The 23,650-nt window shown below is 46.4% G+C and overlaps 2 protein-coding genes across 6 annotated transcripts in view; both read right to left on the bottom strand.

The window, feature by feature from the left end:
- Positions 1 to 825: 825 nt before the first annotated feature.
- LOC106484436 (uncharacterized) lies at positions 826 to 13,087 on the bottom strand. The gene is made up of 4 exons (XM_067292242.1): positions 12,918 to 13,087; positions 9,320 to 9,338; positions 5,681 to 8,249; positions 826 to 3,235 (listed from the first exon to the last, which is right to left on the bottom strand). Exons 1-3 carry the CDS (start codon positions 13,085 to 13,087, stop codon positions 6,921 to 6,923), a joined length of 1,518 nt encoding a protein of 505 aa, XP_067148343.1. The 3' UTR covers positions 826 to 3,235; positions 5,681 to 6,920.
- Positions 13,088 to 18,838: 5,751 nt separating this feature from the next.
- Positions 18,839 to 23,650, bottom strand: part of SMARCD3 (SWI/SNF related, matrix associated, actin dependent regulator of chromatin, subfamily d, member 3) — a 99,088-nt gene continuing 94,276 nt past the window's right edge. For all 5 annotated transcript variants that reach the window (XM_067292152.1, XM_067292153.1, XM_067292150.1 and 2 more), the window contains 3 exons: positions 20,599 to 20,721; positions 19,416 to 19,517; positions 18,839 to 19,317 (listed from right to left, as the gene is read on the bottom strand). In XM_067292152.1, coding sequence (XP_067148253.1) covers positions 19,264 to 19,317; positions 19,416 to 19,517; positions 20,599 to 20,721 — 279 coding nt within the window. In that variant the 3' untranslated portion in view covers positions 18,839 to 19,263. The remainder of the gene's footprint in view (positions 19,318 to 19,415; positions 19,518 to 20,598; positions 20,722 to 23,650) is intronic.

The following is a 23,650-nucleotide window of genomic DNA, read 5'->3' as shown; positions in this document are numbered from 1 at the left end:
CACCCCAGGGACACCCTCACCTCTCTGGTACCACCAAGCCCTCAGCACAAGGTGGTCCTGGCACCTACCTGCCATGGGTGACAAGAAACTCAGCAGCAGCACACAGCCCTACAGTGCCCCCCCCCCCCGCACCTGCTGCTTCACCCCGGCTTTGTGACTGAGAGTGGACCCGCTTCCCTAGGGACACAAATATCCATTTGAATAATGGCAACAGTCCGGCTACTGGGGATCACTCAACTCTGTTCCCCACGGGCAGCCATGTTTCTGTGCTCCACCATCATCCAACTCTGGAGCAGAGCAAGGCTGTAAGCATTTCATTCTTATGTGCTGGAACATTGTAGGTCAAAACTAAGAATGAAATGCTGTGACAGCACATCTTACTTGACAAGCTCATTTCTAAATGGGGTGCAAAGCGAACTCTAAGCACTGCTGTAATTCTTGAAATTTGAAATGCACGTGCATCATTACTGTAAAGGCCAAAGTAATGATTTCTTAGGCACAGACACAAATTCCAAACCCTGCTACTTACTAAGTACCATCATAGTTTTGAATCTATGCAAGGGAACAGAGGCACCCCATTTTCATATAAAGCCTTGCAAATGGGACACGAACAAGTGCAGACTGGGCCAGCAGCCACCAGCACTGGCAAATCCAAAATGCTAGTTTACAAATCTGTCACACGTGTGTATGCACGAACAACAGCATGTTGCCCCCTGAGACAGATTCTCAGTGATGTGCCCAGGGAGCACAGCAATCGCTTCCTGTGATGACCAAATACTTTGTGATCCAGTCAGGGGGAGGAGAGAAAAATTAGTAAGTCACTGCTCAAAGCAGCCCTGGAGAGGGCTAATTTATTGTGTGGGAGTGGGAAAAAAAAGTGTATCATGCATTCATATAGTTCTGCTTTTTTTCAATATCTGACCAACTGCTTTTTCTTCCTCCCAGAAGAGTTCAGCGCGTGCTCTGGACAAACCCTGCAAGGCAGCACGTTCTGCCTCAAGCCCCAGGACACAACAGTCTTCTGTGCTAGCTGTTGAGGCTCATGGAGACTGCATCAGTGTGATTCGAGGTGCCGGCCAGGGAACATTTGCAAACACGGAAAGCTCCTGCTGTTGTGTTTTGGTGCTACTTACGTGACGGCAAAGAATCAAATAGGACTATGCACAAGTGATGCGATTCTCACTTTGTCTTCAGTATGAATAAATGGCAAACAACACTGAATGCAGCTGTTTACTAGGAGGTCCTGGAAGACCCCAGGCACTACCAGAGTAACTTTTTGTTGTGCTACGTACCACTGCATGCATTAGTAATGGTGAACATTCATGGCAAATACGTCTAATCTCCCGCTAGGAAATACAGAGGAAGATAAGGGGAAATGATGAAGAGCATTAACCTCGAGCCTGTATTACTGAGAGTAATACATGTTAATTCATTAAGAACAAGTAAAAATGTGGTAGCTCTGTAGGGCCAGGACGGAGAAGAATAAAAATAATTTTGCATCAGTATTTGTTTGATGAGTCAAGTCAACACATGTTGAGTAGTCTGATCATACTACAGGTGCAAAGCTCCCTCTGCTGATAAAGGCTGATAAAGGACCTAATTGTTAGCAAACCAAAGAATGGTTCCATAATTAATGATAATATTTGGATTTCCTATTCAAGCCTGCAGTTCTGTAATGCATTTGCCTTACTCCCAGGTTGTATTCAAATAAAATACGGCAATACGTGTCATACTGATGCTCTAAGTGAATTAAAACTAACTAGTGGATAACTTTTTAAAAGCTACCTAACAGAACTGGTATCCCAAATACAACTAGTAATGCAATCTTGCTGAGATCTGCTCTCAAGTCCAAAATACTCATTACCTTTCAAAAGGACTAAACAGGAGCTGTAAAATCAGAGTTGTCAGGTTTGCCAATGAAAAGGCAAAGTGACTCCACAGGAAGGCAGAAATGTATGAGTTCATCAGGCTGGGCTTCTGGGGAATGGTAAGTTGAATAAAATGTTGAACCCTGCTACTGAAAGTACTAGAGCACACCTAGGAACAGAGAGCATGGGTCACACACAACAGGAGAGCCAGGGTCACATCAGCACATTGCCATATTGAAAGGATTTAGAATTAAGGACAGAAGAGCAGTTTCAGCATGAGCTTCAGCATGCCTCTGGGAGAAATAACAGAAAAATGGGCAGGGGAGATAGAGGCAGGAAATGACATTCCTTCTTTATGAGTAACTCAGGACACAGCCAACTGTAACAAGTGTTTCATTATGGTGTCTGTACTTGAAGGATACAGAGAATGAAAAACAGATCAGAGGGGAATGCTTGCAGAGCAATCTGAAGCTCTGAGGGGGAAGAATGCCTACAGCAAATCGAAAGCTTGATCTCTTCACCAGAAGAAGACTGTTTAACCAAGAGAAGAGGTGCAATCTTGCATTCTGTGATATGTTTTCAGAGGCTGTTTTCACAGAGTTGTCTGTTAAAAGCCTACATTAGACAATTTTATCTATTTTCATCAGGTGTATTTTTGGAAAATAATTCCTAAAATCAAAGATCTTGCTTATTCTCCATCACCTGAGGTTTTTAGATCAAGGCTTGTCTTAAAAGCTTATGCAGAAATGGATCTCTGAATATTTGAGAATATCAGAAGAGGGAGGGAAAAGAAAAATAGGTTGGCTCTTTTCTCTAGATATAGAAACTTTAGTTTTCTCCAAACAAGCACATCTACATCCAATATCTATATCTATACCCAGTATCTACAGCTATACTGTTCCTTTTCTGCACCAGAAGCCTGCAGTCAGCTTGGAAGACATTCCCCCAACTAAAGAAAGGGCAGAAGAAAAGAATGGTTCAGAATGAAAAGGATCAACCCGACATCAGAATCAAGGTAAATCCTCTAAGCAAGCAAATATCAGGTCTCAAAACAGAAAAGGTAACATCATAAAAGGTGGGGAATATCTTAAGGGGAAGAAGGTAGGTTTTTCAGCCTACCAGGAGAAAAGCATCACAAGGCAAAGCCTCAGGAATATTTAGACAGCATACAATCTCCCATCAGGATTCTCCTCCTCTTTCTCCACTCTCTGCGGAAGCTCAGTAGCTGGTCCTCCTCCTTCTGCCTTGGCATGTCCGGAGCACTGGGCTATTGACTACTCTCAGCTGCCTCCTGCAACGCTATATTAGCGTTAGACGCACATCCACCACGCTGTTTGGTATTGGCTCAGAAAAGTGTTTCCTTTACTCTGAAAAAAAAATAAAAAGGCAAGGTCATTTCTGCGAAGAACATACGTATATGAACATAAGCACCACAGGAGGGAGGCGATGCACAATGACAACACAATCTTTGTTTTCCACTCAGTTATGACAGTAAGTTAAGACAAATGTCAGCACAGAAAAATTAAAAGGTTTTTCAAAGAGTGCAAATGACAGCTGGAAACACCAGCCTCTGAGAGAGACAGCACCTGTAACCACCCAGTGGCTTACATCTGGTTCACAAACCTGAATGATACACACCAGCATATCCAACAGGCTGACACGGTGCAAAGCGATTCCTCTCCCTTCTCCTCAGACAAGGAAGCTAAATAAATATTATTTTCATTCATTCATTCAAAAAAAAGTAGTAGAAGAAGAATTTTGTAAAGACCAGATGTTTCCACCTTTCCACTTTGAGGCAAAATGGCCCTCAGCTGTTTAACAACGTTGCTATGGAAGCAACTGCCTCAGCAGATTTTAGGATCTCCATTGTCGAAGGTTTTTGACAACAGCCAACGCAGACGTGGAGAATGGTTTTACAATCCCACTTCAAGATGGGAAAAAAATCTCAAGACATCTACCCCATTTCCTTTTCCTATGTGCTCCAGCTCTCTCAGACATCCTTGTTTCATCCTGAACCTGAAGTCCTAGAGAAACTCATTCACTATGCCTGGCTTTGGTGGTATATTCACTTTGTATTTGCACAAAAGGATAACATTTCAATCGCAGCTGTAAAAATAATGACTTTGCACTCTAGAACTGTGTGCCAGGGTGCAACTTCGGCCCTGGAATTTGGAGACATTTCTGCTCTTCCTTTCCCTTGCTAAACTCTTAGGTGTCATGATTATGTATGTTTTTAAGCAGGAAAAAAAGGAGAGCCACTTAGCTGTGAAACTGAGCCCACAGGCAGTTTTTTTGTCTGCATTAATATATTTTGAAAAGCACTACACAAGTATGTTTGGCAGCTAGTGACGACTCATAATGCCCTGTTTTGTGTCATCAGTATTACAAGTCGCTGATGCTTCCATCTGCTCATTTTCTGGGGTTGGTAGGGACTAGTTTTAGAGGGTTCTTTTCCCCCTCCTTTCCTTCACCCCTTCTCCCCCTTTTTTCAAATACATATTTGCAAAGAAAAATAAATATACTAAGTCAGGGCTTTAAATGCTGTAAGAATAATCATATCATTTTAACAAAACTATTTTAATTCCCTGATATTTATATAAGAGACAAACCAGTCTCACAAACTTGGGAACTATGTGAATAAATTCAATTGTAAACTTAACTGTACGATGCCAGTACTAATTCACTGCCTTTGCCAAATGTGATCTCTCATTATTTCTAAGTGCCTCCTGCTACACACAAATGCTGCATGTTGTACCCTCGAACCACTTATCCTAGAAGCTTGTACTGGCAAAACTTTCATTTGAACAATCCAAAATGCTCTACAGACATAATTATCCACAGGCTGCATAAAAAAAGTAATACAGACTACTTAATGAGACAATTTGCAACTACTAAACAGGCAATGGTTTTAGTCCTTTACGGCTTTCAAACTCTCACCTTTACGATTGTTACACAAAGTAAATAGTCAGAAAAGCTGCAATATTTCCTTGACGGTCCGCCCAGTAAGACCAAGCAAGGGATGTTTGCACAGAGGATGTCTACCACACTGAAGCATGGTAATATCAGCACTCTGATCATCTTTTGCAGTCCTGCAGGCCACAAGCTAAGAAAGCTTGCTCAGTTTCTAACATATCTGGGATTTTTGAGCAGTGATCACAGCGTAAAGGCTATTACTATGTGGAAAAGACTAATGGCTTGATCACCCATATACCATGTACCTGGCTTGAATACTTACAGGTATTAATAATGAAAGTATACAGACTTTTAAAAAGGGCAAATACTGTCTTTCAGAAGTTTCCAGTAAATCCTCAGAATTGTAATTTCTTTTGATTGTTAGCCACCTTCTTGCAAGCAAGCTGCAAGAACTTTAAGACAACAAAGCGCTTTGCCCTCAAGTCAGAATTTTCCGCTCCCTGGGGCTTAAAGCAACACTTATTGTCTGGTAAAATTTGTGCTAAACCTTACAGCAACTCACAAGAGGCTTTCTCCAGAGGGTCTGACCACTGCAGCCCTTTCACTGCGGGTTTTTCTTAATATCATGGTCCATGCAGTAAACAAAATAGTACAATCAATGTTTTAATCTGCTCTAAGTGCTTTTCAGAAGAGAATAGCTCATCAAAATGAGATATTACAGCATTTAGTCTTCACTACATGTGCTACCTTGGTGGCATGGACTTACTTCAAAACATCAGTAACGTACACTTTTCACAGTATGTTCAAGGAAGGAATATACACTTGGCCTCAAGTATGACTGTTCCTAAAAAGCTATGATAATGGTGCTAGATAACAAACCTAGACAAGCCGTTACTCACTCCAGTCCTTTGGCTCTAGGTGCTTCCAGTGGATGTAGTCAAAGATGTCTTCTTCACGAGCCACTGGTAGGGCCTTCCCAGCAGCTCCTGTGAGCGTATAATAGATGAGATTTAAAGGGCAGAAATTCTGTACTACCCCAAACTGCAAAATGAACTGCAAGATTAAGACAAACTGCTGCAAGCAAAATGGGTTTGGACAGAAGCCACAGACCTTTTCATGTGGTCGCAGAGTTACTGAAGTATTAAGTCCCATTAGTGCCAAAGAAAATGAGACATCTAATTACCTTTGAAGCTACAGGCTTATGCAATTTAAAAATGAGAGAAAAGGATAGTCAGTCTTCCTGCCCTCCGCATCAGGTAACACCTTTTCTTTATTCTCTCCAAAAACCATTCTAACACTTTTCTGACCTGACTATGTGTTATTGCAGGCATGTTGTGAAACCCCCGTAGGACCTGAAGAAAGGTTTGTCTCTAAACATGAAAACCAATCTGTAAATTGATTTTCTTCAGTAAAGGCTAGGAAACACTAAGCTCTATAACTGACAGCCACTTGTTATTTTCTTGGGACTTTCCAAAACCCTCGGGCATGCAGGCTGCGTAGGAGTTATCCTCCTGGGGATGCCACGCCAAAATCCTGCTCGAGGGCCAGCTCACCTCCCCACATCCCCAGGCCGCCTGCACCTGCAAGAGCGAGGGTGCACGCGTCGGCTGCTTTGGGGAGGAACTTCAGCCCCAAAGGGGAGAGCAACGAGGGGACTGAAGAAAGAGTTGGGGGTGACAGGAGAGAGGAATGGAAAGGGAAAAAGAGGGACGGAGGGTGTTAGAGAATATTGGATTGAAGCTGTCTAGAGTTGATCGCTTAGCATAACTTGCTTAGCGTTAGTAGCTAAATTTGCTGAAGCCTTAGGCCGCAAGCTGTGAACTTTCTCCTAGATATCACCTAGTTACGTGAAAGAAGGCCCCAGAGCTGGTCCAAGCTGGGAAGATAAAGAAGTCACAATCGAGAGCAGAAGCTGCAACCTTGAAAACAGGCTAAGGAGCAGCCTGCTAGAGACACTGAAGGGGCCCAGTGAAGAAGGGGAAGACCCCAGACCTAACTATTACTATTGGTCCGAACTATCGCATGAGGGGTGGGGAACTTGGATTGTAAGGGTATAATTGCCCAGGAACTTCTTTGTCCGGGGTCTCTCTTCGGAGGCACCCAGCTCGAGCTGTAATTACCGCACGCGTGTCATTAAATTTAATTTCGCTCCGATCTGACTTCGATTTTCTGCCTCAGCGGGAACCTAGGGTCGGACCCTGTTGCGGTGGCTGGCGAGCCTAAGTCTCCGCAACGGAGGGGCAGGCAAAGGGATGGAGAGAGAGGCAGGGCCGGGGAGCCAGACAAAGGGCCAGGTAACAACCGCGAGTGAAAAAGAAGGGTGGAGAGGCAGCCGAAGAGACAGGGAGCAGGAGAGGAAAAGAGGAACAGAGAAACTGGGAGGGATGGGGCGGGGATAGAGGGAGGAGAAAGGAAGATAGCGACAGAGAGCTGGACAGGGGCGTGGAAAAAGAAGAAGAACGGAGACCCAGACAGAGGGACAGCAAGCCAGACATAATGATAGAAAGAGAGAGAGATGGATGGAGGGCCCAACTGATGGATGGAGGACTGGACAGAGGGACAGGGAGCAGAAGAGAGGAAAAGAGAGATGTAGAGGTGGACAGAGGAAGAGAGACAGGAAAAGAGAGAGGGGGAGTTGAACAGAGGGATGGGGAACCACAGAGAGGGACGGGGAGGGAAGAGAATAAAAGAGGGATGGAGAGCTGGAGAGAGGAACAGGGAGTCAGAGAGAGGACTGGAAAGAGCAAAAGAGGGATGCAGAAGCAGAGGGATGGGGAGAGAAAGAGGGGGATGAGGAGCTGGGCAAAGGAACAGGGAGTGAAAGAGAAGGCTGGGGAGGCAGAAAGAGGGATGGGGAGGTGGACAGAGGGACAGAGGTCCAGAGAGAGAGATGCAAAGGTGGAACGAAGGATGGGGAAAGCAAGAGAGGGACAGGGATCTGGAGAGAGGAGCAAAGGGCCAGACAGGGGAATGGGAAGTGAACGAGAAGGATGGAGAGGCGGACAAAGGGATGAGGAGCCAGACAGAGGGGTGGGAAGCAGAAGAGAGGAAAAGAAGGACGTAGAGGGAGATAGAGAGATGTAGAGGTGGAGGGGTGGAGGAAAGAAGGAGACAGGTAGAAAGCCTAAAAAAGGGATGGAAAGAGAAAGATGGAGAGAGGAAAAGAGAAACAGGGAGCTGGACAGAGGGAAGGAACAAGAAAGAGAGAGATGGAGAGGCGGGCAGAGCGATAGAGTGAGGAAAAGAGGTACAGGAACCTAGACTGAGGGATAGAAAGAGAAGGGAGGGATGGGGAAACAGGATGAGGGATAGTAAGAGAAAGAGAGGAATGGAGAGCTGGACAGAGGGACAAAAAAAGAGGAATGGAAGGCCAGACAGAGGGATGGGGAGCAGAAGAGAGATGAAGAGGAATGTAGAGGTGGAGGGAGGAATAGAGAGGGAAAAAAGGAAGGGGAGCTGGACAGAGGGCTAGAGCAAGGAAAAGAGGAATGGGGAGACAGACAGAGGGACGAAATGGGAAAGAGAGGGATGGACAGGCGGACAGAGGCATAGCACAATAAGGAGAGGGATGGGGAGCCAGACAGAGGGACAAAGAGTAAAAGAGGGTAAAGGAGAGAGACGGGGCAGAGAGATAGACGGGGAGCTGGACAGAGCGTACAGAGTGATAGGGAGAGAGAGAAGGATGAAGAGCCGGGCAGAGGAATGCAGAGAGGGAAAAAGGGATGGGAGCCAGACAGAGGGATGAGGAGCAGAATAGAGGAAAAGAGGGATGCAGAGTCAGACAGAGGGACAGGGAGCTGGAGAGAGGGATGGAGAGGAAGGAGAAGAAGGACGGAGAGCTGGACAGAAGGATGGAGAGAGTAAAACAGGAACAGAGTGGTACAGAGGGATAGAGAGAAATAGAGGGACAAAAAGAGAAGAAGAGAGAGGGATGGAAAGAGAAAAAACACAGGGATGGGGAACCAGACAGCACCACTAACCAGCCACATCACTTCACACACCATCCTACCCGCCAGGTTCCCCCACCAAGAACAACAAATCTGACACACATCCACCTACCCACAACCACAGACAAGCTACCTAGCTATAAATATTAGTGAGCTCAGCCATTTTTTTGCAGCTTACACAGTAACGGAGTTACCAGGTAGCTTCAAAAAATGCCCTATCAAGAAAGAAAAACTCTCCTCAGGCAAAAAAAAAAAAGCTGCAGTGCATATGCATTAAAATGCCACCTCACAAAGTGGAGGAGTCAAGGAAAAAAACAACTGGCCAACTTGGGGATTAGAATAAACAAACAAGAGGGGTTTTTTTTAACTTAAACTGTAAAACAACAAAAAAAAAACTGAAAAAACCCACATGCACACAAGGTGAGACACATTCATCACCAATAATACCAACACATTCAATAACCATATAAACTTCCATTCACACCTTACAAAACCACAGCCTTACATTCATTCCCAACCTCTCCACTTATACAGATACACACGCTGCAGGAACACTTGACCAACTCAAACTTACACAATACGAACACTTACCAACTGCAAACCACTCCAACTGTGGAGAAGCCATGAAATCTCATGTAGCTCAATTTGTGCCCATTGCCTCGTCTCCTGTCCCTGGGTACCGCTGAGAAGAGTCTGGCTCTGTCTTCTTTACAGCCTCCCATCAGGTATTTATATGCATTGATAAGATCCCCCTCAAGCCTTCTCTTCTCAAAGCTACACAAGCCCACCTCTCTCTCAGCCTCTCCTGGTATGACAGATGCCCCAGCCCCTTAGTCATCTTAGCAGCCCTTTGCTGGACTCGCTCCAGTACCTCCACGTCCTTCTTGTACTGGGGTGCCCAGAAGTGAACATAGGTCTCCAGATGTGGTTTCACCCATGCTGAGTAGCTGGCTACCCCACATACCTGTCATCTCACCAGAAAGTCTCATGAGATGCACCAGAGCTCCAGCAACTATCAAAGATCCCATGGGTGAGCCAGGATCTTCTGAGAGAAGCCGGAATCCTCAGCCAGGTGATACCTTGAGCAAAGGCCGTTCACAGGGTGATGAAGGTCACAGCCAGGAGTACAAGCACAACACAAGACGCTCTCACCAGCCCATTGCCTTCCCTACACCCCAGGCCGACCCAGGAGAGTGTGACAGGAATCCCCGGACTGTTAGTGAGGAAAGGCCCAACATCAGGGCTGTGCTGCCTGCGACAAACCCTGACTCCTGCAGGAGACTGCCCTACCATTACTGACAGCTGGCGCTGAGGACCCCACGGGGTGCTAGGGACTGACCACCTCGGGGAGCTTATACACCTCGTCCGAACCCTGCCACCCTCTCACCTGCCCAGCCCCGCCATCCAACCGCTCCCAGGGGCTGCTGCCACGCAAGGCGGGGGAGCTGCGGCCCGCAGCACACCGGCGGCCCGGAACGGCCGCTCGGAGGCCTCCCGCAGACGACGCGCCACAGCACGCCGAGGGGCCCAACATGGCCGGCACGAAGTCCGGCACCAGCCGACCGCACCCCGCAGCGCACCGCCTGGCCAACATGGCCGACAGGAAGTCCCGTACGGGAGGGCGGCACCTCCCAGCCCGCCAGAGTCCTCGCAGCGCTGACCGGCTGTCCGGCTACCGGAGTACTACATATCCCAGCATGCCGCGGGCGACAACATGGCCGACAGGAAGTCCCGCGCCAGGCGACACCTCCCAGCATTCTGCAGGCCCCGAAGCACTCTGTGCCGGAGGACTACATGTCCCAGCATGCCGCGGGGCACAGCCCTGTGACGTTCAGCGCTGCGGGCCGCCCCAGCGTGGGCCCGCGCGGCGCTCTAGCAGCGACCCTGTCCCGGTGTTCCTCTCCTAGCACGGACACGGTGCCGGCGTCCCCGCGTTGTACTTCCTGCCAGGGCCTGACCTGCGGCCTGTCCCCGGGGCCCAGGCGCAGCCCTGCGCTCCGCAGCTTCCGGCAGCCCCCACGGGGTCGCCAGCCACACCGCAGCCATCTTCGCAGCTGTGCCTGTGTGGGACCCTCAGCCTTGAGCGTGGACCCAGAACGCCCCCGGACACTGTCCTCCTCCGCAGCCCTGGTCTCGGTCGCAGCCAGGCATCCTTCAGTCGGTGGGCAGATCTGCTGCCCCACCAGCTGCCCCGGAGCAGCGTGTCCACCCAAACAGTGCTGCTGCTTCCTGCATCCTCTGGCTCTGCTCCGTCCCTGGGGCAGGACAAGGCACGCAAAGCTGGGACCATCGTCCACAGCTAAGCCTCGTCACTCTCTGCCTGACTGGGCACAGCTGTGGCCTGCGAGGAAGGTCCTGGCGCAGTTGGGACAAAGAGCCAAAGACCTGGAAAAGGCTGGGGGGGGGGGCACGAGCCCCAGAGCAGCCCAACAGGTCATGGGTTAATTAGGTTGGAAGGGACCTTGGGAGGTGTCCAGTCCAACCTCCTGCTTAAAGCAGCATCAGCTATGAGATCAGATCAGGCTGCTCAGGCTTTATCCAGCCTGGTCTCGAAAACCTCCAAGGATGGAGACTGCATAACCTCTTTGGTGAATAAGTTTTTCTTTATATCCAGAGGAATTCAGAAAACAAGAACAAAGCAGCAGCTCCCTGCAACGCTCCTCCCCCCCACCTTGCCAGCCTTTTAGCACAGTCCCAGGGACCCTAGAAAGCCTCAAAGACAGTGGGGAAAGGCTCAGTTCTTTCCAGGGCCATCTGTGACTGCTCCAGGCTCTTCCTGGGGCTATCCAGGCATCTTGAGGTGCTGTGAAGGTACGTGGGAGTTACCTGAGCTGTTCCAGTTGTCACCAGTGAGCTCAAGGGTCTTGGGTTTGGCTTTGGATCCCCATGACTGTTCCCATTGTGTTCATAAACAGGGAGAGAAATTGTGAGACAGCACTAGCACACATTCACATGGACACGCAAGTGCTTGCACAGACACAGATGCTCACAGAAGTGCTTGTAAGGACACAGAGGTTTGCACTAGCTTTCCACTGACCTACTTGCATGGATGGAGATGTGTGCACAGTCACATGCACACACACACACACACGCTGCCCTACATGCAGGCCCCCCCCGCGCTGTCCCCACCACATCTACCTACACAGAAAGCTCAGCCCTGCTGTGGCCGTGTTGTGAGGAAAGGGGTGCACGCCAAAAGCCAGCGGAAAGCTGATGAGGCACCAGGTGCAGAACTTGCTTTGCCTGTGTTATCACGGCTGACATTGCATCCTAACTCAATGGTGTTACACACACACACACACACACACACACCCAGCAAAGTGACTGCTAGCTCCCAGGCAGCCTGGGTGCCCAAGTTCCCCGGGAAGGCGGCAGAAGTGACGAGTTAGAGCAGGCAGGAAGGTGTGCCTGACTCCAAAGAGTTACCGGAGCAGCACTCCGCAGACAGTACCATCCCTCCACCCACTGTGCCACCCCACATTTGGGCTCTCTTTCCTTGCCAGGGACGGGATCAGATGCATAGATATCCAGGCAGTGTTCAGACCTGCCCCCTCGGGGTTGGCATAGGGGAACTCAGGTGTCTGGGGGCTGCCCAGCCAGGGAGACAGAAAGAAGATGATGTGAGGCAGACCCAGCCTGTCCCAAACTCCCAAGTCCTTGGGAGCAGAGAGTAAATGGGTAAGCCATAAAACAGAGCAAGATATTCCAAGAGCAAAACCCACCTTCACCCTCACAGTTGTGGTAGAGAGCAGTCAGGCACATGGCATGGCAAAGGACCTGCCCCCCCCCGAGATCCACTCCCATGAAAACACATCCCAAATAAAGCCCTGACTTCCTAAATGTGTCACTCCTACCAGCTCTTGCCCCCAGCCTCATACAGAGCTCCCAGAGACTTCGGACATTTATATGGAAACTGAGGTGCTCACAACTCATTGCACAGTGAGAATTTCGGGGTGGGGGAGAAAGGGCCGCAAGCCCCATTGGCTTTAGGAAGTGGCTGCATACTGTTGCGACTGAGAGCTTGGGCTGCACAAGAAGGCTGAGACCTCCCCAACATGCCTAACGCGCCCCAGATACGTTTGCAGGGCAGCCACAAGCCCTCACGGGCAGTTGTTCATGTCTGGGCAGTCTCCAGAGACCACAGAGGGGGCTTAGCACACGATCCCAAGACAGCTACCTACCTCCTCACCCCACATCCTCAATAAAGATGGCCATGACCCTCAGCCCCTTGTGAGCCTCTTGCGAGGCCACGATGATCATCCTCACAATGACAAAGGTAAGTCCCGAGGCCATCATCATCCTCCACACACTCCCATCATCAGATGGGGAGGGCGGACCCTTGTCTTCCCCCTTGGCCATCTTGCTGCACTAAGCTGCCCACTTCACCCATTTCCAGGAGCATCTTGGGCTATTTTGGGGGGATGCACCTTGTCTTGGGCTTAGGATCCAGGGGTGTCTGGTGGATGGTCAGGGCCGTCAAGGCACTAAGAGCCCTGACAGTGGCTAACATGCACCCAGCAGGGCTGGGGGAAAGGAGCCCAAAATAACGGGTACCAGTCAGCCTCAAGTCTTAGAAGGCCCTTAGACTAAGCCACGGGTTCTGAAGATAAAACTTGGGTATCTCTATATGGGTGGCTAAGCTTGCAGCCTGCTTAGTGGAGTCTGGAAAGCAAAGTACCTCAGCCTGAAGCAGATTATCTTCTAGCTGCTCAGCTGTGTCAGGCCCTAAAATTTGACTGCCTTGAGTAGCTCTCCTTTAATCTGCGTCTTAAGTTTGAGCTGAACCCCCGCCACAATTTTTGCAACAGAATTACTCTATCTAAACTCGTACTAAAAGCTTAACTTTACCTTTCGACTCCCCTTGCAAAGGGCAACATCCTAATCTAACTTTGTGCATTCGCCCATGCGTTCTTCGTATCGTTCTCACAAGTGCTGGATTTAATCAGAGCAAAGCAAAGGAGCGACGAGAAACCCACTGTTGAACATCCGTGTTCCTCCTCTTAGAATCCTGGAAAAACACCTTGCCTGCTGCTGCTGCAAAAGGATAACATGCATGGGACTGCTGATACTCTTATTTGCTTTTCCAGCCCACAATAGGAAGTGTGCAGACCCTCCGTTTTTTGAAAGCAAAATTAACTTTTGTCTCAACTGCTAAGATTTCCTTGGCAACCTTCCAACTAGCTGAACCCCCCCCACCCCCACCCCTCCAGGTGGAATACCTATATAGACGTATAGGAATTTTTATGAAGCTTGCTTGTGTAAAGGTTACTACCTCCACTTTCCATTTCACTGAGTTGCTGAGTTGCATGCCGAAATAATTCTAGGTCTTCCTTTCTGCTTTCACCCTTCTCCCCTCTCCACCCATACCTTGTTCTTTCTTGACAGTCCGCTGGGCTAAGAAACCTTAACCGTAGCCTAGAAACGAAGCCCTCTTCACTGAGCGGGTGAATTCCAGCTTCTGTCCGTTGTTTCCAATATTAGTGGCTGTTGTACAGCACCTCTGTCAGGAGGCTGCTAGTCATTTGCACAGATTGCTCCAACCTGCTCTCGGCACCCAAGCTCTAGCCCCGGCTGCAATTTTTTCATTGACTGTAAATAACAGCGGTGATGGAGATAAATGCACACCAAACAACCAAGCACAGGAACTAGACCTTTCCAAAGTTAAGGATTTCCCATCTTCATCACTTAAACTTGTTCCCTGTGGAGTACGGCTGAAGAGGATGAAACTCCTGCTTCTGGAGTCCGGTGAAGAGATGAACACAGATAAGGCAGCAGTTCTCACCTTTGCCAAGTCCCGTTAAGAGCTGTAGGTGTGTGCCTCTGCAGACGTCTGAAGAGCTGAGAACATTGGAGTTTTCATCAGAAGCAGAAAGAAACCAGCTGTTCCATATCATCCCTTATAACAGTAGCAGAGCTTCAGGATTATAATCAGGATTGCATCAATTTCTTACCATTGACTGGCCTATATGTTTCTTATGAATTAGCCCTGGTTTGACCTGTAATCCTCAGCTCTCTAGGCAGTTTTATATAGAAAGTGATTTCTTTCTAGCCCTCAGATATGAATTTCTGTAGCAGAAACATGTGGGGAAAAAAAGAACTCCTACGACATCGCTTTTACATACAGGAAGTGATGGAATTTCCTTTGTTGAGCTAGATGTACGGTAAGCAAGAGAGATACAAAGGAACAAAGTATTTATTGTTAAAAGCTTTTCTACGAATCACTCGGCATCGTACAATGAAGATACGGTGGCTACAGAGCAGAGGGCGTCTCTCCCTCTCTCTCTCTCTCATACACATATTCTTTCACTCTCACAAACCCACAGTTGTGTTTTGCTTTTTTTTTAACTGAGTTCCTTTCTTCAATGAGATTGGAAAAGGTGTTTTATCATACAGGATCTGGCAGAACAGACACATCCTATTAAAAAACAGAGCAGTTACAGAAAGGAGAACTCTCTCTTCAGGAAAAAAGAAGGAACTTTCATTCCCCCCCTCATCTCTTCGTGCTGCCTGCGGAAGAATTCTCAGCACAAAAACCAGGCAAAATACCTCCAACGCCTGACTACAGTCTCAGCAAAACTAGGAGCCCTAGTACGTGGACGAATATTGATCTAGGCACCAATATTTCCACTTGGCTTCAGCAGGATAAACTCTAGAAACCGCGGCGTAAAGCGAGCTGCCAGCTGAAGCGACGTCTGCACCAGCGCTACCGGGTCCGCCGAGCGCAACAGCCGAATCGCTGCCGATAACGGCGGGGAACGTTTGGGCGACGCGTCGCAAAGTCACGTGCAGAGCATCTGGCTCTGCCCTGCGTGCCGCTTCCCGGGCCGTGCACCAGCCGAGCAGCGGCCCTCTCCCCTCCGCTCCCTGCACGCCCCCGCGCAGACGCGCACGCACACGGGACATACTCTATCGCACGGACTGTGCTATTTCCAGCTGCACTCTGCACATCACCCCGTGCTACAACTTAATGGCACTTCAGTGGCTCGCTGCTTCATCTCCCCCCCCCCCACTACTGTATTTTTCCCTCTAGTCCGGCGTTGTCTTTCCACCATCAAACATCTGCTTTCCCTTTAATTTCTAGAAAGCGCTTGGTCTGAATCCGGACTCTCTGCCAACAGCAGTAAGGACTGAAAAGTGTGCTTCAAACCTGCCACGTCGACACGTCAGCTCCAAGATGCTTCTCCCGTCTATTGGTGCTCCAGGAATTCTGCCTTAACCCTCTCCTAGTTTTATGCTGTATTTTCTAACAATCTATATTATTATTTATATTATTTATATATTGTTAACTACTTTTATGCCCAGAATGCCTTGTTGCAGTACACACAGATTTGCACTGTAGTGTGGCAGAAACTGAAGACCCTAAAAATCTTCCTGTCTTCTTTTACACAAAAAAACCCCACAACCATCTTAAACTTAACATGAACTTATCATTCCAAATCTGCCACAATTACATGCCCGTTCAGTACCACTACCTTTCATTCGTGCATGCCTAAGGAGCGTTTGGTCCAATTCCTACCAGTATTGCTCCACTGTTTCTCTTCACATATAATTTCTCTTTTCTGCAAACTGACAAGTTCCTAGCTGCACTCCTGGAACGCAGGACAGACAAAATGTCCCTCTCTGCCTCTCCAGTAAAAGGCCTGAACCGCTTCTGAACACGGGAAAAAAGAATCAAAATACCAAACCCAGTCTAACCAAAGGAAAGACACCTGACAGCTATTTCCAAGACTCATCACTGGGAAATGGCCTTTTTATTTACAGTAGGAATAGGAATAGTGGGATAAGAATTTAGATTTTGGCTTGGCCTATTCGGCACCATCTACACTGGCTGACCGGCACGTGCACATGCATGCACACATGCACGCACACACGCATGCACACACACACGTGCACACACACGCACACGCATGCACACACACACATGCACACACACATGCATGCACACACACGTACATGCCTGCACACACACATGCATGCACACACACACACATGCATGCACACACACATGCATGCACACATGCACACGCATGCACACACTGCAGTGGCATCGGTGCTTAACACAGATCATCTTCCAGCGATGCTGTTGTGAGCCCACTGGGCAGCGACACCACTTATTAGTCTCTTTTAATTTGGTTTGAAAGAGACTCAGAAACAGACCCATCCGATCAATTCTACAGACAGCTTCTTAAAGCAGATTGGGCTCCGTCACCTTGCCAGCTGTAGCATGCGACTGAAACTTCTCTGTACAAATATTTGCCACTCGAATGGGCAAGTTCTTAAAAATAAATTTCCCTGGCAGACATCCTGCAGACGTCTATTCCAGCCCCGTGCCCATCTCACATCCTTACCTATCTTATTCTGCATTTCTTATTCCTGGAGACTGAATGCATCCCCTGAATGTAGCTGCTCTGTTCACCACACACAGAAAAGAGCTTTATACACTGGACAGCATGCACACAACTGACGCAGCAGTGTAATAAATACGGGCGCACGGCAGCAGATGACCCCCACTGCTTTCCTTCATGATGCTTGCTTGTAGTCCAATTAGTGGAGTGCTACAGTAAACAAGATCTGAACGACATTTACTGTCTGGCAGCCTCACAGTCCCTCGCTAGACTCAGTTGAAGACTGGAGGATTTCATGTTTAAACATAAGGAGGGGTTTTAACATTAAAAAAAAAAAATCCAGACCGAGCCATTCCCAGTAAAAGGCCTCAATGGCCAGGGCCAAGAGGTACAGCTGTGCTTTTTTCTTACACCAGTGGATGTGCGTGATGGTACTGCCATCAAATGTAGATTTTTCAAGGCATCTCTGAACAAAATGGACAGAGAAAAAGCTATGGCACTGCTCATATGGAAGTAGAGGCATTAAATAAAGAGGGAAAGACTGTTTCTTCCATGACTGGACAGAAGAAATGTTTACGTTCAGCTAAGAAATTGGCAAAGATAGTAGAGGAGAAAAGGACAATATTACAGCAAAATACATTATTCAGAAGAGCTGCCTCCCTTCACCATGTGCGAACTTGATTCTCTTTCCATGAAAGTGAAAGAAAGGAGGTGTAGCATCAAAATCCTCTTCTAGGTTACATCATCAGAACACAAAGTTATGCTTTGGCAGCTGCTTTTTGGACTAGAAATCACGTTGAGTCATTAATTACAAGCTAGTCTATGAATTAAAAAACTTGGGGAGGTGGGGTAAGGGAATTTGATGCAGATGTCACTGCTTCCAAGTAAATACAGTGTAAATTCCATAGTCTGAATTTTCTGTACATTTGCAAAGAAGATGGTTTCCAAAGGATGCTTCATCTGTGCTACTGAAGGCTGATAGTGCTTTATAACTCAACAGCATCCTATAAAACCAGTAAGTATGAAGTATGGGGGACTGGATAATTCATAGGAAGAGGCAGCTCACCTCTGATTAGAATGTGAGACCAATCCAGGGATTCTCTTAATGTCCTGAAGGAAAGAGAACATTATCATGTTATTTGAAGTTGTACCACTTGGATTCTGCACCAACCTACAATTAGGGAAGTTCTTTTCAGTGCTGATCCCTAATGGCAAACACAGAGAGAAGAATTTAAGAAATCTCATATTTTACATATATGCTTATTGTTAATATCTGCTGTGGTCAACGCAGATATCAACAAAGCACCATTAAGTTGCTTTCAGTTTTCAGAATGCCTCATTCTTGCTTCAACCTCAGCTTTGCTAACCCCAGTGGTACTGAGGACGCCTAAGAGGCTCTTAGCCGGGGGACAATTCTCTTCCTCTCAGTATGGCACATTGATCATACCCATGAATATCCAGGCTGTCTGGTGATATATATTTCAGTCCACCTTTCACTGCAGGGGCAGGGGAAAGAAGGAGCAGTAAGCATTTGCAGAAGAAATGTCCTGACTACAATTCTGTCTTTCAGAGAGGCTCTTCATTTCAGGAATGAAAATCCTCCTAGTTTGTTCTTTCACGTGGTGAGATGGCCTCTTGCACTGCTCCAGCTGGAATGGAAACTCTGTTTGGGAATATAAAGCATTCCACAGCTATAAGAAGGACTATCTTGTCTAATTCCAGAGAAGTTACTATTTGACACTCTTGGGTAACAACTAAAATAACATAGGATGAGAACAGCCTTTATTTCTCTACATCTGTAGTCTCCTTTAACACCCATCTCAACCTCCCCCCGACCAATACCACCCGTGATTCTGTGGCATAGCCCATTATGATTTGCTGTGTAGTGTCTGAACTTTCCACTAAAATTTAATGATGCAGCTTAATGAATGAACCTTTAATCTTCTTTAACATTGACACCTGTATGGAGCACAGAAATCTTCTGCTGTCTCTGGCCTGGAATGGTTTGAGACGCACCCCCACGGGCAGGATTTTCAAGGGTCACTCTAAAGCTGGTGTTCTGACTGGTGTGCTGATGGCACGTTCTCATCCAGCCAGGAAGCAGGTCCATGTGTAACAGTGAGCTAAGTAACACTCGTTAAGTCCACTGGTTCTGTGGTCAAGAAGCCAACGGGATCTCATGAGCAATGCTTATGTGTTACGCACTCCCAGAGACTGTTCCAACTCCTGACGGCGCTGCTGGATCTGAAAGAAAACGAGAAACTGTACAGTTCTGCAGATTCACTTGTTCAGCGGCAGAAAGGTTTGTTTATAAGCCAGCAGTGTGGCTCATTCCTTTTTACCTTGCAATAGAAATATCTGCTCACAGCCTCTTGGGACCATGGCTCATGATAAAATTCAGCTCTGCGTTCTTCCTCTGGGTTTCCAACCACGTCAGTCATCACCTGTGACAAAGATAAAAGCATTTTTCACTGTAGCTCTTCTACCACGTAGAAAAACATTCATATTTACCTAGAGTCAAAATTTACCCATGCTACTTCAAACAAGTGCCAAGAGAGCAAGATCTGAACAACCAATAAAAAGAAAAAAATCTAATGACTCTCTCCAGCACCAGAGAATCAAGGGGAAATATAAAATTAACAGCATCTTCTTCAGAGTAGCGTGTTGCAACCATAAGTCCGATTCGGCAGGACAGAGCAGTATAGGAAAGGCTTTTGGGGACAGGGTGTCAGTCAGGGAGACCACAGAACAATGGAAAATATGTGGCCAGAGAAGCTCCAGAACGCCTTAGTTTGTAAGCTCTTCAGCATGAAGGCTGCTTTATTTAAACGTTCTTTCAGATGCCTATCCTCCTTTTGAATATAATATAAATAATAATTAACTATCATCATCTTAACAGTAAAATTTTGTGAGACTAATGATTAACAAGCTAGATGTTTATATTTGAATGACACAATAATTTAATTAAAATAATATTATGGCATCATTAATATAACTGTTTTTGAGGTGTCTGGGTTAAAGACAAAAAGTGTGAAACTTTGTGAGAAACCAGTTCTTCATTTTTGCTGGCAAACAACTGAACTTCCCTACATTCCAGTTCTTGAGTATCTCAGCACTAAGCTCAAAGACAGCTGATATTTAATCTGCCTGTTTCTTAAAAAAGATTAAATCGTGAACTAGCAAAAGCCCCAGATTGTGTTATTGTACTACAGTATCCTCTTGCTGAGTTCTACAGAGCTTGAATTTTACAGTCATATTAAATCAATGTAGCCTGGCGCTCCAGTCATCCTGTCTAACCACAAATTCGCCTCCCACGCCCACTGAGCACTGCTGTTCCCCTGGAAGCGGAATACAGCCTGAGCTGTCTTTCCTGTGTACTTTCTGCTCTGGGATTGCAGGGCTACACTCACTGTCTCTCCTCCACCAACTTTCCATCCTGGATGTTTTAGCTATACATTCCATACGTGTAGCTATAATTCTAACATTCTGATTCCACTACCCATTCGTCTTCAAACCTTAGCTCACCTTAAGATCCCTACTTTGGGATCGGAGAAGGTCCTGAATGTATCCTTTGGGATCTTTGGAGAAACTCAGCATGAAATCACGTTGTATTTTTAACTGATTTATGGATTCAATTGTCTCATGAATCTGAGAGAAAAAAATAAAGCAGATGTTACTTAATTCATCCCATGCTCCAGCGACCCTGATGTGAGCTCTGTTAGCTTCTCTGAGCTTCATGTAACATACAAAAGTGACAACTGGATACCACAGATTTATGAAGGATCCCAAGGCATCTTTCCCCTGAAGGAGGGAGTTAACTCCAGTGTCGCAGTCACACTTTGGTTTCACATGTACTTCTGCAATTAAGTATATACAGGATTCTTCTTTACTGCACTGAACTGCTGGATGGCACGCTATAAACAACACTGAAGAGCGAAGTCACGTCACTGGATGACGTAAGGATTTCCTGTGTACGCTCAGTCTTTTTTGCCAAGTCTGGGATTTTTCTGGAAAGGTGCTTTATAAGTAGGTCTTTAAACAGGCCCCAATGCAAGAAAGCAATTATTCCCCTGGTTATTCTACATCATAACTTCGATTACCCTGTCATGATGCTTAAAATTTGTTCTCGTGATTGCTTGATCAAGTCCATATTAAATAAACTTACATAATAGCAATGAACTTCTAGACTCTTTCTCGCAAGAAAGTCTACTACAATCACCATGACTGCTAAAAGAAGGTGGGTGGCAACAATGAGCAATCAGAGGTATGGAGGGTTATAGAAAATGAGTCATACCTTCAGAAATGTTATGAACGAATTTTACATTAACCAGCGGGTGCGAATGAAGACTCCAAAGAGGAGTCAAGGTTCTACAACCGTCCTGGATAACAAAACCAAGTATGATCAATGGAAGGCCAGTCAACAAATCATTTGGGCGTACAGACACGCACACAAAAGCAAACTTTTGCTACTCTGTTCCTCTAAAATTCTAGTTTAAGATTATAAAACCATGTTGTTTAATTTTCTGTATACATCTGTTTTACCAAAACAACTAATGTGGCCAAATATGGGGTGAAAAATCATCCTCCCCTGATCTGGCTATGCCAACAAAGCGCTTAGTGTAGGCACAACTATATGGTATATTAACAGAAGAGAGCATCTGTCAACTTAAAATCATTGTTTATTTGGGAAAATGATGTAGTGATGCTGGAGAAAACCTTCCCTGGTGACATGCACTGAGTTTCCACTAGAGGACTCTGTGACAGCATAGCTATAAACGGTACGGACAGCAGTAGAGTAGTCAATGCCTGTGTGTCCAGAAGTGACCTCAGTAACTTCACTCATCACAACTTACACTCTGCTGTAGCAAACGCCTAAACAAAAGTGATGGAGACATGGGGAAGGGGGAGATGTCCCCGCGCTGGGAACAGAATAAGCCTACGCGTGCTGCATGCAAGCCCATAGAGGCCGGGAACCAACTGGGTGAGCAGCAACGCTGTTGAAAAGAACATTTCTCAAGAGCCATAAAACAAGAGATTCCTCAAACATTACCAGAATCCATAGCAATGCTGGTGTCCAAATCCCCTTTAAAACAGAACGAAGACCACAGCTTAATATATTTTTTTGTGTTAGGGGTAAACAAACAGGAGCTTGGCCTGACTCTGCGTCACACAAATCAGCTCAGGTACGTTATGTCACACCTCTTTTTCCCCTGCTCTGAGAAACCACGTTTGTTTACCCACAGCTGGCTAACAGTCCCTGTGACAACAGTCCCTAATACAGCCTACAGAGCTTATCACTGCTGTAAGACAGATATGATTATTTTAAGTATGTATGATCCTCACTGGTTAATACAGGAAACAATTCTGCCAAACTGCTCCAACCGATTTTTCTGCCATTCATTTTCCACAGCTGCATCTACTGCAGCGAGTTCTTCTGTGGCAGCGCATGCACCACACACATCCAGAACATGAGGTTCTCTTAGCTCTTCCTCATAGTAATTTAGCAAGATACCATGACTGCTGAATAAAAACTTGTAGTAAAACAATTCACGTGGTCCTTGAAAGCAGTGAAAAAGGAAATAGCAAGCAGGAATTCTGCGTTAATTTACCTCTGCAAATGGCACAGGAGAGACTCATCCTGGAAAATTACCTAGGACAGAACTCAGTTTGAGATTATTGTAACTAAATTTGGCCACCTAAACGTTTTGGCATGTAATTATGTTTCTAAGTCCCCATTACAGTCAAAAGCGATCATGACAATACAGTCATTGTGGAGATCACACAGCAATTCTTCTCATCCTAAAACAGACATTTACTATCTGTTCAGCTGTGTCATGCCCTAGTCTCCTTTAACCGTACTAATTACATTTCCATCTAGTATAATATTTAGATACCTAAATTTTGGCAACAATCTTGAGTAGAAAGTTACACTTGTTGTCCATACACCAAGAGGAATTTGGAACACGGAGACAGTGTAAAAAAGGGATATAAAATTATTCAAGGACTGAATGTAATGTTCCTACAGTACCTACTTGCTCAGATTCTCCTAGTAGTTCAGCTTCATCTTCTTCTTCCTCTTCTTTAAGGAGGTCAACATCCCAGCTATCTTACTAGGAAGTTCTGCCAGCGTTCTTATCCCAGCTGTTTCCAATGTCTTTGGTCTATTTGGCTCTCTGCTCATACCCACAAGGCTGCTGCCCTTCAACCTAACCATGTACTCTTTCTTTGCCTCTTCCGATTGGCTTCTCTCATTAGTATAAATCAAAACCAAATTACTATTATTTCCCAATTTATCAGAACCACTATTAAAACCTCAGTTTCTGCCTGTCAAGACTTCTGTAGCTCAAAACATCCCCCCTCATCTGAATTACAGTATTAATTTTTCTTCCATCACTGGTTCTACACGCTTGTATTTGCCCACTTTCCCTGCATTGTACTCTGTCTCCTCTTAGCGCCTGTCCATCCAGGCTCCCATTTCTTGATCCACTGTCTTATCAAGCCCCCTTGAACCATCATTTTAATTTCACACTCATCTCTCAAGCCTACTGTTGAGGCAGGATTAACTTTATGTACAAGC

This window comes from Apteryx mantelli, chromosome 2 (assembly GCF_036417845.1).
Source record: "Apteryx mantelli isolate bAptMan1 chromosome 2, bAptMan1.hap1, whole genome shotgun sequence".
NCBI lineage: Eukaryota > Metazoa > Chordata > Aves > Apterygiformes > Apterygidae > Apteryx > Apteryx mantelli.
Note: the sequence above shows the minus strand (reverse complement) of the source record. Positions and strands in the feature narration are given on the sequence as shown.

Bases quoted from the DNA above. Each gene is read 5' to 3' on its own strand.
- LOC106484436 (XM_067292242.1), bottom strand. From the start codon at position 13,087: ATGGCCAAGGGGGAAGACAAGGGTCCGCCCTCCCCATCTGATGATGGG.